The 12,969-nt window shown below is 53.2% G+C and overlaps 1 protein-coding gene across 1 annotated transcript; it reads left to right on the top strand.

Moving 5' to 3' along the window:
• The first annotated feature begins 2,513 nt into the window (after nt 1-2,513).
• Nucleotides 2,514-12,567, top strand: SLAMF8 (SLAM family member 8). Its single transcript, XM_054011037.1, has 5 exons — nt 2,514-2,667; nt 5,888-6,214; nt 7,278-7,583; nt 10,434-10,547; nt 11,854-12,567. The coding sequence occupies exons 1-5, from the start codon at nt 2,514-2,516 to the stop codon at nt 11,910-11,912; spliced, it is 960 nt and encodes a 319-aa protein (XP_053867012.1). The 3' UTR covers nt 11,913-12,567.
• The last annotated feature ends 402 nt before the right edge of the window (nt 12,568-12,969 follow it).

Here is a 12,969-nt window from a genome sequence, read left to right as displayed (position 1 = left end):
GAGGGAAATGATTATTCGGCACTGGTGAGGCCACATCTAGAGTATTGCGTCCAGTTTTGGGGCCCCCACTACAGAAAGGATGTGGACAAATTGGAGAGAGTCCAGCGGAGGGCAATGAAAATGATTAAGGGGCTGGGGCACACGACTTATGAGGAGAGGCTGAGGGAACTGGGGTTATTTAGTCTGCAGAAGAGAAGAGTGTGTGTGTGTGTGGGGATTTGATAGCAGACTTCAACTACCTGAAGGGGGGTTCCAAAGAGGATGGAGCTCGGCTGTTCTCAGTGGTGGCAGATGACAGAACAAGGAGCAATGGTTTTAAGTTGCAGTGGGGGAGGTCTAGGTGGGTATTAGGAAACACTATTTCACTAGGAGGGTGGTAAAGCACTGGAATGGGTTACCTAGGGAGGTGGTGGACTCTCCATCCTTAGGGGTTTTTAAGGCCCGGCTTGACAAAGCTCTGGCTGGGATAATTTAGTTGGGGTTGGTCCTGCTTTGAGCAGAGGGTTGGACTAGATGACCTCCTGAGGTCTCTTCCAACCCTAATATTCTATGATTCTAAGGTGAGCTCCTGAAGTCCTCTTCCCCAGCCCATCACTATATGTCAGGGGAGAGCTCATTCAGAGCCTGATTACACTCACATTACTCCGAAGCAATCTGGTGTAAATCAGGAGGGGCTGCACTGGAATCAATAAGATTTGTGGAAAGAAGAACAGGAGTACTTGTGGCACCTTAGAGACTAACAAATTTATTAGAGCATAAGCTTTCGTGGACTACAGCCCACTTCTTCGGATGCATATAGAATGGAACATATATTGAGGAGATATATATACACACATACAGAGAGCATAAACAGGTGGGAGTTGTCTTACCAACTCTGAGAGGCCAATTAATTAAGAGAAAAAAAAAAAGCTTTTGAAGATTTGTGGAGTTAGTAAAGGCCAAGCAGGGGAAATACATGACACAATGCAACATCCATGAGTAGTGCTTTCTCCCACCTCCAATTGGCAAGCCCACTCCATGCCTTCCTGGCAGACAATCACCTGGCCTCAGTTATTCACACCTACATCACCACCCATCTGGATGACAGCAGTGTAATAGACCTGGGCATGAAGCCTTCAGCCCTTAGAAAACTCCAACTAGTACAGAATGCCTCAGTGCATCTCCTCAAGAACACAGGCTACCATGAGCCCATCAGACCCTACATAGACTCCCCTTAGAAATGTCACAACTGGGGCTTGGGCAGTCAGACTTGGTGGTCACAGACAAGGGGCAGGAACAGGTCAGGAAGGCAGGATCTGGGTAGAAGTCAGCAGAGCAGGGCTCAGGTGCCCATCAAAAAGGCAGGGTCCAACAAAGCAGCCAGCCAGGAACTAATCCATTTGCACAAACAACTTTCTGTGTCTCCTTCTGGTTTAAATAGTGCAGCTGGACCAATTGGCATGGCCAGTTGCTCCTCCAATCAGGACTCATGTGGGTGGTGCCTTTATTGGGCCAGGGTTCCATTAGCCACTCAGCCCACTAGTTGCTAACAAGCCACTGGGTGGCAGCCAGGGGGCAAAGGTTGCTTGGGAACCTATGCACCCCTGTTCAGGACCTGTAGTGCCTCACCAGACCAGGTGCAAGGTCTCAGCCCTGTTTTTTGGGACACTCAATGGCCTGGGCTCAGGCACCTAAAAGAAGCTCTGCTTCTCAGGTCCATAGGGTTAGAAGGGACCACAAGGGTCATCAAGTCTACCCCTTGCCAAGATGCAGGATTTGTTGTGTCTAAATCATCCCAGATAGATGGCTCCAGCCTCCTTTTGAAAACCTCCAGTGGAGGAGCTTCCGCAACCTCCCGAGGCAGTCTGCTCCATTGTGCTACTGTTCTTACCGTCCAACGGGATTCTCCGCCGGCAGGGAAAGCTCATCTGTGCTGGAGACAGGGCTTCTTCAGGGGCCAGTCCCAGACTGTGGAGCACACTCCCCCAGAATTATGGACTCACCACTCCCTGTGCCAGCGGTATGGCTCTGCCTGGCCTGCTCTGAAAGAAACAGGACCTTTAAAAACAGCCCCTCCCCCCAAATCTCTCCCAAAGCACCCCTGCCCTGGCACAAAGAGTTCTCCCTCTAGGAAGCCAGGATCATGTTACTTAATGCTCGGCTGGAAGGCACCCAGATACTTGGGTCATGGAAAAAACATTCAATAGGACAGAGTTCACCGAGGTCCTAGCTCTGCCATGGTGCTTTGGTCTTATCACTAGCAGTGTGAATCGTGGACCCATGGGCCACTGGCATCTTCTCTGGAAACATTTTGGGCTATATTGTGCTCCTCCCCAGCCAATGCAGCCTCCATGTGGCCTGGTACCTGCAAGGCATAGTCTGGCCCTATCCTGCCTCCCCTGAGGGGCCAGCCACTGCTCTGGTGTTGCATAAGACCAGAGTCTCCAGCATCTGTCTTGGGCCCATTAGCTGCTCCTGAGAACTACAGACTGAGCACAGCCTCTCACTTCTGCTTTGAGCTGCGGGTTTGAGTGATGACAGAGAAGAGGGGATTTCCTGTGGGAAAATCAGGCAATCCCATTGCAGACATCAACAAGAGCTTTCATTTTCTGCAGAAAAAGCACCCTAGCAGGCTCTGGAGCAGCGAGATGGTGGCATGGCTGGTGCTGGCTCTGCTCCTGCACAAAGGTAAGAGTTCTCACCCCTCCTCACCCTGCTGTTACTTACTGCAGTCTCTGCAGACTGACCTTTAACCAGTGAGTGGATGGAGAGCTGGCTCTCAGCCAGTCCCTGACGCTAACTCAGCCACAGGACTCACCACAGAAGTGAGCTTCACTGGAACACGTCAGACCTGTGTGTGTATCAGCGCAAGGGGAGCAGCTCCTTCCACCCATGGGAGCAGCCAGCAGTGTCGCAGGGCAGCTGGGTGAGCCATATGAACACGTATGCCAGTGCAGATTCACATGGCTCTCTGCGGGTTGCTGCAGATTCATGACTAGTTGTAATAGTGCTTAGCAGCCCCACCCAGGGACCAGGACTGTGGTGCTAGGCACTGTACACAGAACAAAAGGACAGTCCCTGCTCCAAGAACCTGACAAAATATATTAGAGAGACAAGGGGTGAGGTAATCTCTTTTATTAAACCAACTTCTGTTGGTGAGAGAGACAGACTTTCTAGCTTACACAGAGCTCTTCTGCAGGTCTAGGAAATGTATTCAAAATGTCACAGCTAAACACAACTGGAACAGATTGTTTAGCACATTTCAAGAGACCATTCCAGGTGAAATGGCCCATTAACACCTCTCCACTCATGGGTGGGGGAAGCTGCAGAGGAGGCTAGTGGGTTACAGATTGTTGTAATAAGCCACAAGTCCAGTAAAAAGAACAGGAGTACTTGTGGCACCTTAGAGACTAACAAATTTATTAGAGCACAAGTCCAGTATCTCTGTAGAGTCCATGATTTTCCGTGTCTAGCAAAGTTATGAATTTAAGTTCCCAGGCTCATCTTTTGAAGGTGTTGTGCAGGTTTCCTTTGAGGCTGAGGACTGAGAAATCAGACATGCAGTGATCACTTGGAGAGTGTAGTGATTGTCTGGTTTCACCCACGTAGTGGTTACTGAGGCATTTAGTGCACTGGATGAGGTACACCATTTGTTTTAAGTATCAGGGGTTAGCCGGGTTAGTCTGTATCCACAAAAAGAACAAGGAGTCCGGTGGCCCCTTAAAGACTAACAGATTTATTGGGCATAAGCTTTCGTTGGTAAAAACCCCACTTCTTCAGAGGCATGGAGTGAAAATTACAGACAGAGGCATAAATATATATTGGCACATGAAGAGAAGGGAGTTACCTTACAAGTGGAGAACCAGTGATAAAGGCCAATTCAGTCAGGGTGGATGTGCTCCACTCCCAATAACTGAGGAGGTGTCAATACCAAGAGAGGGAAAATTGCTTTTGTAGTGAGCCAGCCACTCCCAGTCCCTGTCCAAGCCCAAATTGATGGTGTTAAGTTTGCAAATGAACTGTAGCTCAGCAGCTTCTCTTCTAAATCTGTTTTTGAAGTCTTTATGTTGAAGGATGGCTACTTTTAAATCTGTTATTGAGTGTCCAGGGAGATTGAAGTGTTCTCCTACTATCATTTAGGGTAGGTCTACACTTACCTCCGGGTCCGGCGGTAAGCAATCGATCTTCTGGGATCTTGTCTAGATGCGATAAATCGATCCCAGATCGATCCCGGAAGTGCTCGCCGTCGACGCCGGTACTCCAGCTCGGCGAGAGGAGTACGCAGCATCGACAGGGGAGCCTGCCTGCCGCGTCTGGACCCGTGGTAAGTTCGAACTAAGGTACTTCGAATTCAGCTACGTTAATAACGTAGCTGAATTTGCGTACCTTAGTTTGACATGGGGGGTTAGTGTGGACCAGGCCTTTGTTTGATAGTCATGTGTAGGACCCATGGAAGGGGTCTTTAAAGGTATGTTTTGGGGAATGTTGATCAGTGGAGCTGTGTCTGCAGGTTTTGCATCTGTTGTTCTGGCAGGGTCTGGTGCTGCTTTGAGTTGGTGGGTTCTGGTCTGTGGGGAGCTTACTTCTGATGATGAGCTTGGTAAGGTTCGGGGCGGGGGAGTGCTTCAAGGCCCAAAGAGGGGGCTCAGGAAAAAAATATTTCAGGATGTGATACCCATCGAGTATGGGCTGTAATTGTTTGATGATACCCCATATGGGTTCCAGTGTGGTGTGATAGGTGACAACTAGAGGTGTGTGGTTGGAGGGGATTCATTTCTGTATTGAAGCAGGCTCTCTTGGGGTATTTGGGTGGCCCATTCCATAATAAGATCTACTTCTCTGGTGGACTGTCCTTGTTTTGTGAAGGAAGTTTTAAGCGTGTTAAGGTGTGTATCCTGGACTTTCTCCTTGGAGCATATTCTGTGGTATCTGAGGGCTTGGCTGTAGAGAACAGATTTCTTGGTGTGTTTGGGGTGGTTACTGGATCTGTGAAGGTAGGTGCAGTGATCCGTGGGTGTCTTGTATACAGTTGTCTGTAGGGTTCCATTGTTGAAGCTGATTGTGGTGGCGAGGAAGCTGATGCTGGTGTGGGAGTGTTCTGGAGAGAGTTTATCTTTGTGAAATGTCAAATTTTGTTTGTGTGCAGGCCTGGACTTTCTTTTTATTGGGAGTCTCAATTTGCAGCATTTAACTTTAAAAGGATATGTCAGTTAAATATCTGACTTCAGCAAATTCCCTTGTTGCTACATCGCAGGCTGTATCTGGAGCAAGCTGGGGGCTGCTTTGTTGGTTCCTGTCTCACCATAGTAGCAGCCACCCTGCTTCCAACTGCTGGGACATTCGCTCTTAACTGGCAACCTGCACAGAGATTTTTAAATGGGGCTTGTGCTCTTTTTAGATTCTTTGTGATGGAGAAAGAGCAGAGAGGTGTGGGACGGGTGCGGTTTGGAGGCAGGGAATGGGGAGGGTGATTCAAAGTTTGTTGTTTGATGGTTCTTTTTTGCCTTAGGAAAGTCTGGTCTTGTTTTTTCCTGGAGGGCCCCTGGGCATCTGTGAGCTTCCCAGTGGGTGCCTGCTGGGAAAAAGGCCCTAGCACTCCTGTGACATGGATGCCTTTGGTCCTGGCAGCCTCACCTTCCCAGGGCACCGCAGATGGGCAGCCTGTAGGTAGGGGAAGAGGGAGTTTGGGAAGGTGACACCAGAGACAAGGATGGGAGAGGCTGTGGGGACTCTGCTGGCCACCACAGCCAAGCCAGGCTCAGCCAGGGAGATGCCAAAGATGCCCAGGGAAGCAAGGAGAAGGCTGCTTTGGGGAGAGGAGAGCCACTGGGGCCTCAGATATGCTGCTTCTATCCCAGCTCCTCCCATAACCCTAACATGAAGGCGTCTGCCTGTTGCCTCGTTCCAGCCCCACCGGCCACAGCCCGTGCCACCGTGAAGGTGACAGGAGTGGTGGGGAGAGCCGTGACTTTGGGAGCCGACGTCCCCCCAGGGTTCCAAGTCAGGGATGCCATCTGGAGGTACCTGGCGCCAGCAGAAGAGCTAGTGGCCACCTACTTCAGGGGCTCAGCGGAGACCCTGTACCAATCCCGTTTCTATGGGCGGAGCCGGCTCCACGGTAACCTCACCCTGGAGATCAGTCCGGTGGAACTGGGAGATAGCGGCACCTTCTCAGCCCTGCTGGTGAACACACGAGGACAGACGGAGACGCGCGTGCTGCACCTGGCAGTCTATGGTACGCCGGGTTGGGCTCCTGTTTCCTCGCCACTTAAGGGCAAGAGGGTGATATGCTTGGAGCAAGGCCAAATTCTCCATGGACAAACACTCTGTGCAGTCTCACCCGAACCAGCAGGCAACAACCCGCCGCCCGGCGCCACCTCTGTCCCTGCAGGCTGCGAGGCCCAGCAGCTGACTCTGACAGAGGCCCCGTGAGAGAGCTGGGGCTGCTGAGCTGAGCTCCCAGGCAGGCACCCACCCTATCCAGACTCCTTGGGTTTTTATGTTCTAATACAAAGCTCTGGGGGCAAATGTCCTGCTGGCCTGGCAAAGGGGCATTAGCCTGTAGTGTGAGGCCTGGCCCAGCCTCTGCTGCAGAGTGTATAACTCAGAGATCCACAGGTTACAAGGCCAGAAGGGATCATGTAGTCCACCGTCCACTCCCTGCATAACCATGGAAGGCGAGAGCCATTGCCATCATGGGGCTCACCGACTGGGGAGCCAGAGCCAGCCTGCCCCGGGAGGTGACTGTGTGTCCCATCGCCCTCATTCTGGGCTCCCACTAGGCATGTCCCAGAGGACAGGGACGGGGGAGCACTGCCCTTCTGCTAACCAGGAAATGCTGTCACAGTCACAAGGCAGCATGTAGGGAACTTGGGGTTGTGACTTCCCAATTGCCTTTATTTCTGCTCTTACAAAGCACCTGCCAGGCTGACACCACACGGCTGCTACTCTGAAACCTACCACAGCCCTTTGGCTCTTGATGACGAGGGACCCTATGAGATGGGCAGTGGATGAAGCTGCCCACACTGGCTGTCACAGCCTCATACCCCCGTGCCCCTCTCCACACATACACGTGGGGCTATTAGGGCTGAAGCTGGAAAGCCCTGCCCAGTGGGAGAGCAGCATCAAACCTCCAGACAGAGCCCGGTGTTTCTAGGGGTAGATCTGGTGAAGAAGTACAAATGGGTATATTCATGCGCTAATACCAGGTGGTCCCCTGGGGAGGTGGGGTTTGAGTATCCAGCCAGGGGGAGATTACTGGCTTTGACCCTCTGCTGTTCTGTCTGCTCTGTGTCCAGAAGTGGTTTCCCGGCTGACACTGCAGGTGTTCACATCGGAGAGCAGCCGCAGTGGCTCTGTGAGGGTCTGTGAGGTGTTCCTGACCTGTGTGGCGGCTGGTGGCACCAACGTAACTTACAGCTGGGACAGGACGGATGGCGAGGTGCTGAGCATGGACAAGCACTCTCTCTTTGAGGCTGGCCTGGTCCTATGGGCTAAGCTGGACCCATCGGATAGGCAGGTGTCCTACACCTGTACTGCAGCCAACGCTGTCAGTCGGGAATCTGCTACCATCGCACCCTGGGAACACTGCCAGAGGGAAGCAGGTATGTCATGTTTCACCCAGCTCCCATGCCCAGCCCAGTGCCCAGCCACTTGGAATGAGCCAGTGGCCCAGCTGTCTGCAGCCAGAAGACAGTGCCCGGGAGATGGATTTTGTGGGCGGGCACTTACTTTTGATACCAGATTTGCCACCATGTGAAGGTGGATGAGGTGGAGAGGGAGTCACGCTCCCTGGCTGGTGAATCTTCACTGAGGATTATCAACCAGAGAGTCTAAAACTACAGTCATATCTAGAGTGTTCTGAGTGATCCAAGCCCTGGTCAGACCCCCACATGGGGGCTCTTGTTTACCTGCACAATTGCTCAGTTTAAAGGTTGGGAGTTGGCTGCCCATGTCAGCCCCTCGGTACCGCAGCTGATATTACAACCAAAGGGAGTGCATGAGTAAGGGCCACATTCTGCTCATGTTTACATGGTTGTCAATCCAGAGTCAGTCATTGGCCTCACTCTGCATTTTCACCAGTGTAGCTGAGAGTAGACTTTGGCCTGGACTGTTGCAAACACAGGACAAGATTACACACGAAAAGTCCATGGAAGGGCCAGGAAATTCCACAAATCTTAAGCTGCAAGAAATCCTCCCCCACTCTGGATAGCAGAGGAACTTCAGCTTCCCCCGCGTTTCCTGCTGCCTCAGCTCACTCTTGGCACCGTCAGCAGGTGGGGGAGGCGGGGTGGTGTTCGGAGAATGCTTCTCCTCTGACTTTTCCTGCTGCTGCTGCTTTTAGCCGGGTTCAGTGACTGTCCTGGCAGAGCAGCAGGAGGCTGTGGATCAGCACCAGGGATGGCCGGGAATCAGGGGTGGCTCTAGGCACCAGCAAAGCAAGCACATGCTTGGGGCAGCCCATTTGCAGGGGCGGCAGTCTCCAGCATGGGAGCTGAGAACCAACAGGGGGCCCTGGGAGCTGTAGTTCCTTGGTTAGCTCCCTGCCTATAGAGCCAGCCCTGGAGCAGGGAAAGAACTACATTTCCCAGCATTCCCTTGGCCACTACCAACAGGAAAGAGGGGGAGGGAGTGAAGAAGCTGAGACCTCATGCTGCAGCCTGCTGTGAATGGAGAGCTACACTGTGAGTAGGGATTCCATGTTTTAACATTCAAAAAATAGGACACTCCACGGGGAGGGAGGGTAGCCCCACCCTGCCCCCATCCACTCCCTAAGACTGTCCCCCACAGAAACCCCAACCCATCCAATACCCCTGTTCCCTGTCCCCTGATCACCCCCTCCCGGGACCCCTGCCCCAACTGCCCCCCAGGGCCCCACCGCCTATCTAAGCCCCACTGGTCCTTGTCCCCTGATTGCCCCCTCCCGGGACCCCACCCCCTATCTAAGCCTCCCTTCTCCTTGTCCCCAACTGCCCCCTCCTGAGACCCCCCCCAACTTCCCCCCTAGGACCCCACCCCCTACCTGTCCCCTGACAAACCCCTGGGACTCCCATGCCTATCCAACCGCTGCCTGTCCCCTGATTGCCCCCCCCAACCCCTGACCCATCTAACCCCCCCCTTCTCCCTGCCCCTGACTGCCCCCCCAAACCTCCGCCCCATCCATCCCGCCCTGCTCCCTGCCCCTGACTGCCCCCCCGGAACCTTCTACCCCTTCTCCAACCCCCCAGCCCCCTTACCGTGCCACTCAGACCAGCGTGTCTGGCTTCGCGCAGCGCCAGACACGCTGCTGCATACATGCTGCCGTGCTCCCGTGCGGAGCCACCGGCCCCCCCCATCCCCCAGCACCTGCCTTCCAGATTTGAACACCTCAAAATTTAGGAGTGCTCAAGCTCAGTTTGGGCAGCTGTTACTTCATTTCTCCCAAATCAAATATACTGATCCACTGTAACTTGCTATAGAAGAAGTAGGATAAAATTGAGCAAGAAATGTTTCCCAGTGGTTATTAGGACTGGAATTGCTATTTTCAACAGCCATTGCCCTTTTTTTGTTTTGTTTAAAAGGAAGACAGTGATTGCCTTGGCAAATTCCCTATAGAAACAAAGAATGGAACAAAAGAATAATAAAGGCACCTCAACTTTTCCTCATTTATGTAGGACAGTCTTATAATATGCATCCAGACATCCTCCAATCACACGAGCTGAAAATTGTTCCACTTTACTGCAGTTCTGTAACCATATGGGAACTAATCCTGTCTGTGTTCTGCGCACATCCAAAATTCCTGCTCAATGACCCTCCCTGGGAGCGAGTTACCAGTGACCCAGGGCTGCGGCGGAAGGATGGTGCAGGGCGGGGGGGGAGCCCAGGGCTGGGGCGGCAGGAGGTGTGTGTGGGGGGCAATGGTGGGGGGGGAGGGGGAGCCCAGGGCTGGGATGGCAGGAGGTGTGTGTGGGGGGCAATGGTGGGGCGATAGGGGGAACCCAGGGCTGGAGCGGCAGGGGGGTGCGGGTGATCGGGTGAGAGCCCAGGGCTGGGGCGGCAGGGGGATGCGGGTCGGGGGGGGAGAGCCCAGGGCAGGGGGTGCGGGTGGTGGGGGAGAGCCCAGGGTGGGGCGACAGGGGGGTGCGGCGAGGAGCCCAGGGCTGGGATGGCGGACAGCCAAAATTCTTTTTGCTTGGGGCGGCAAAAAACCTAGAGCCGGCCCTGCTGGGAATGCAGGCTAAAGTGCAGACAGGCTGAAGTGCTGGGCAGTCTGAATTTCCCTGTGACTCTCCTCCCCCACTTGGTCATGGCTCATGGAGTGTGAGAGGCTTTTATGGTGCAGCAGGTGGCTGGGATTCCTGTTCCCAGTGCCCGGCGCCAGCACAGTTACAGAGCCGGTGCGTACTTGGCCAGGGAGGGGTTCCCTGCCCAGCAGAGCCCACAGCACTCATGACATCTTCCTCTTCCCTGCTCAGGTTCGGAAGATGCCGTGTACGACTATAGGAACATCCTGCTCATTGCTCTGCCCCTCTCTGTCCTGGTTCTGGCAGGGGCTGTCTTCGGGCTCCTTCTCTCTTGGAAGCGCTCAGGTAGGAGCCATCTATCTTAGGAATCACTGTTCACTGACCTTGCTCTGCCAAGCATTGAAGAACCCCTGTGTGAGCTGTACAAACCTGCAGGAGGGGCATGCACTGCCAGGAGAATGTGTGGGGATGGGCAGTCTGATACCACGGGGATGGGCATGGTGCAAATCCCCAGGCAGACGGATAGGAAGGGAGGGAGGTGCAGGGTGTCACAGCGCTGCTCTGTCCTTGTCTCCCACATAGAAACCAGCTCTGCCTGTGGGGGCAGGTTTCCAGAGACAACACGAGAGCTCGATGCTCAGTCCGCATTAGCCTACGGTGCCTTTGGAAATCTCCCCCTTAGGAAATGAAAGTGGGAACTTCCCACCCCCGCCCCCGCCCCCGCCCCCTGGCAGCTCAGGGGCTGTGACACAAACAGGGAATCTGATTTTCACAGCTCTACGCACAGGGCTTCCCTTCCCCTCTTCGCTCAGGTGGAATCTGATGCCACAAGGCCAGTGTGAGGGGCCGTCTACTACCAGGCTGGATTGCGGCCTCCACAGCCTTGCCAGCCTGGCTGGCCCGGTGACCAAGCCATGGCCCCAAACCTCCTCCCCATAAGGTGCTAGCATTAGACTGCCAGGCCAGCCCCACCCAGTGGCTCCACTGGAAGGCAGGGACCGGCTGCACCATAGTCCCTATGAGAGAGTTTCAGGGGGTGGCTTCCAGCTGCTTTCAGACAACGACCTGTAGCTGTGGTGTAATGGCCATTTGGAAATATTCCTGCTGGTTCCCCACTCAACTCGCATTTGGAACCAAGCTAACGGGCTGTTTGTCTGCTGGGGCTGCTGGCTCCCTTGCTGAAGCTCACAGGGAGCAGAGAGAGAATGCCACTACTGTCTGATTGAATCTCCATTAGGGAGACTCTGTAGGGGCAGTTGTGAGCCAGTTGGGTAGACGATTCGAGTCCCGTGGCAGTTGGGTCTTTTGGCTGAGACCTTAACACCTGTCCTATCTGTGTAGACATTGTGCGTCCCATGACTCTGTTAGTGTTAGAGTTTCCCCCGCGATCTTGGCCAAAATTCCCCTTGCCGCTCTGCTGCGTTAGGTGTCTGCTGCCTCCCGGCTCCCCAGACATTGTGTCATTACACCAGCAGTGCATGTCTTTAGCCTGTGAGGCCTTGCGAGGTGCTACAGAAATGCAAAGGTGTGCTCGCCCCTCGTGTGTTTGTGTGTGAATGGTCACTGGGCAGAGAACAAATATATTTAACACACACCCCTCCCCGAAAGCTCTGTTACTTTTGGGAATGACATTTGTTTTCCCCTTCCTTAGGGAGGCAAAGAGCGAAACCGCTGTTCGACGCCTCAGAGTCTGACGCGGCCCCTATCTAGGAATTGACACTGCGTGCAGAGCAGAGGCGTGTCCTTTTGGGAGAGCAGCCCTCCTTTCTCTTTGTTGCTGGCGAGGCAGAAAGCCCACATTCTCTTTTCTTCTGGAGAACTTCTCAGGGGGCTGCCAGCTTCCATTGACAGCTGGGTGACTGTGAGAGTCACTGTGGGTCAGGATCCCAGCACAGACTTGCTTTCGGCCACAGAACCATTAACCAGCTCTCAGAGCAGTCTCTTGCCCTTTGCACCGTGTTTCTCTCTCAGTTCTCCACAGACCCCCACCTTAAAAACCAAGCAGACATTTTTACTGAATTTGCTTGTATCTGTCTACAATTTTCATCAGCATTGCTGAATAGACTTGAATAGTCCTCTGCTCAACAGCATCCTCCGGGGAACTCAGACCTCACTAGGAAACCCATTCGAAGGCTTTGTCTTCACTGGCAAAAAAAGAAACAGGGATGTCCTTACCTAGAGTTTGCTGACTCGAGGTGACTGGCTCAAGGTGTAACTGTAGGGAAGGCAAAGCAGTTTGTCATTTCACACGAGGTGGCCAGTTGAGCTAACCCTTGGCCCTCCCATAGTCTTTAACTAACCAGCTAATTCGGGTGAAGATGCCAAACCGCCGTTTCTTTGTGAGGGTTTTACTTCTAGTTCCTACATTCATAGATTCTAAGGTCAGAAGGGACCACTGAGAGCATCTCAGTGGTCCCTTCTGACCTTAATGTAGGAACTAGACGTAAAACCCTCAAGAAGACACAGCAGTTTGGCATCTTCACCCGAGTTAGCCAGTTAAAGACTGTGGACCACTGAGAGCATCTCACCTGGCCTCCAGGATAACACAGGCCAAAAAACTGTCCCCAAAATGGTTCCGGCTTGAACTAGAAAATACCTATCAAGTTAAGAGCACTTTTTTCCCAGTGAAAACAAGCTATGTTGGGTGCTGAGAATTCTTGAGTATCTGGCCCTTATTTAGGTGTCTAACTGAGAATGGAGCCTTTATGAAAATGCAGGTCCAGCTGTAGCTGCAGAGTCCATGGCAATCTGGCCCTCACTCTACCTA

This window comes from Malaclemys terrapin, chromosome 21, assembly GCF_027887155.1.
Source record: "Malaclemys terrapin pileata isolate rMalTer1 chromosome 21, rMalTer1.hap1, whole genome shotgun sequence".
Lineage (NCBI taxonomy): Eukaryota > Metazoa > Chordata > Testudines > Emydidae > Malaclemys > Malaclemys terrapin.
The sequence above is the reverse complement of the archived record's forward strand: the minus strand, read 5'-3'. Positions and strand labels throughout refer to the sequence as shown.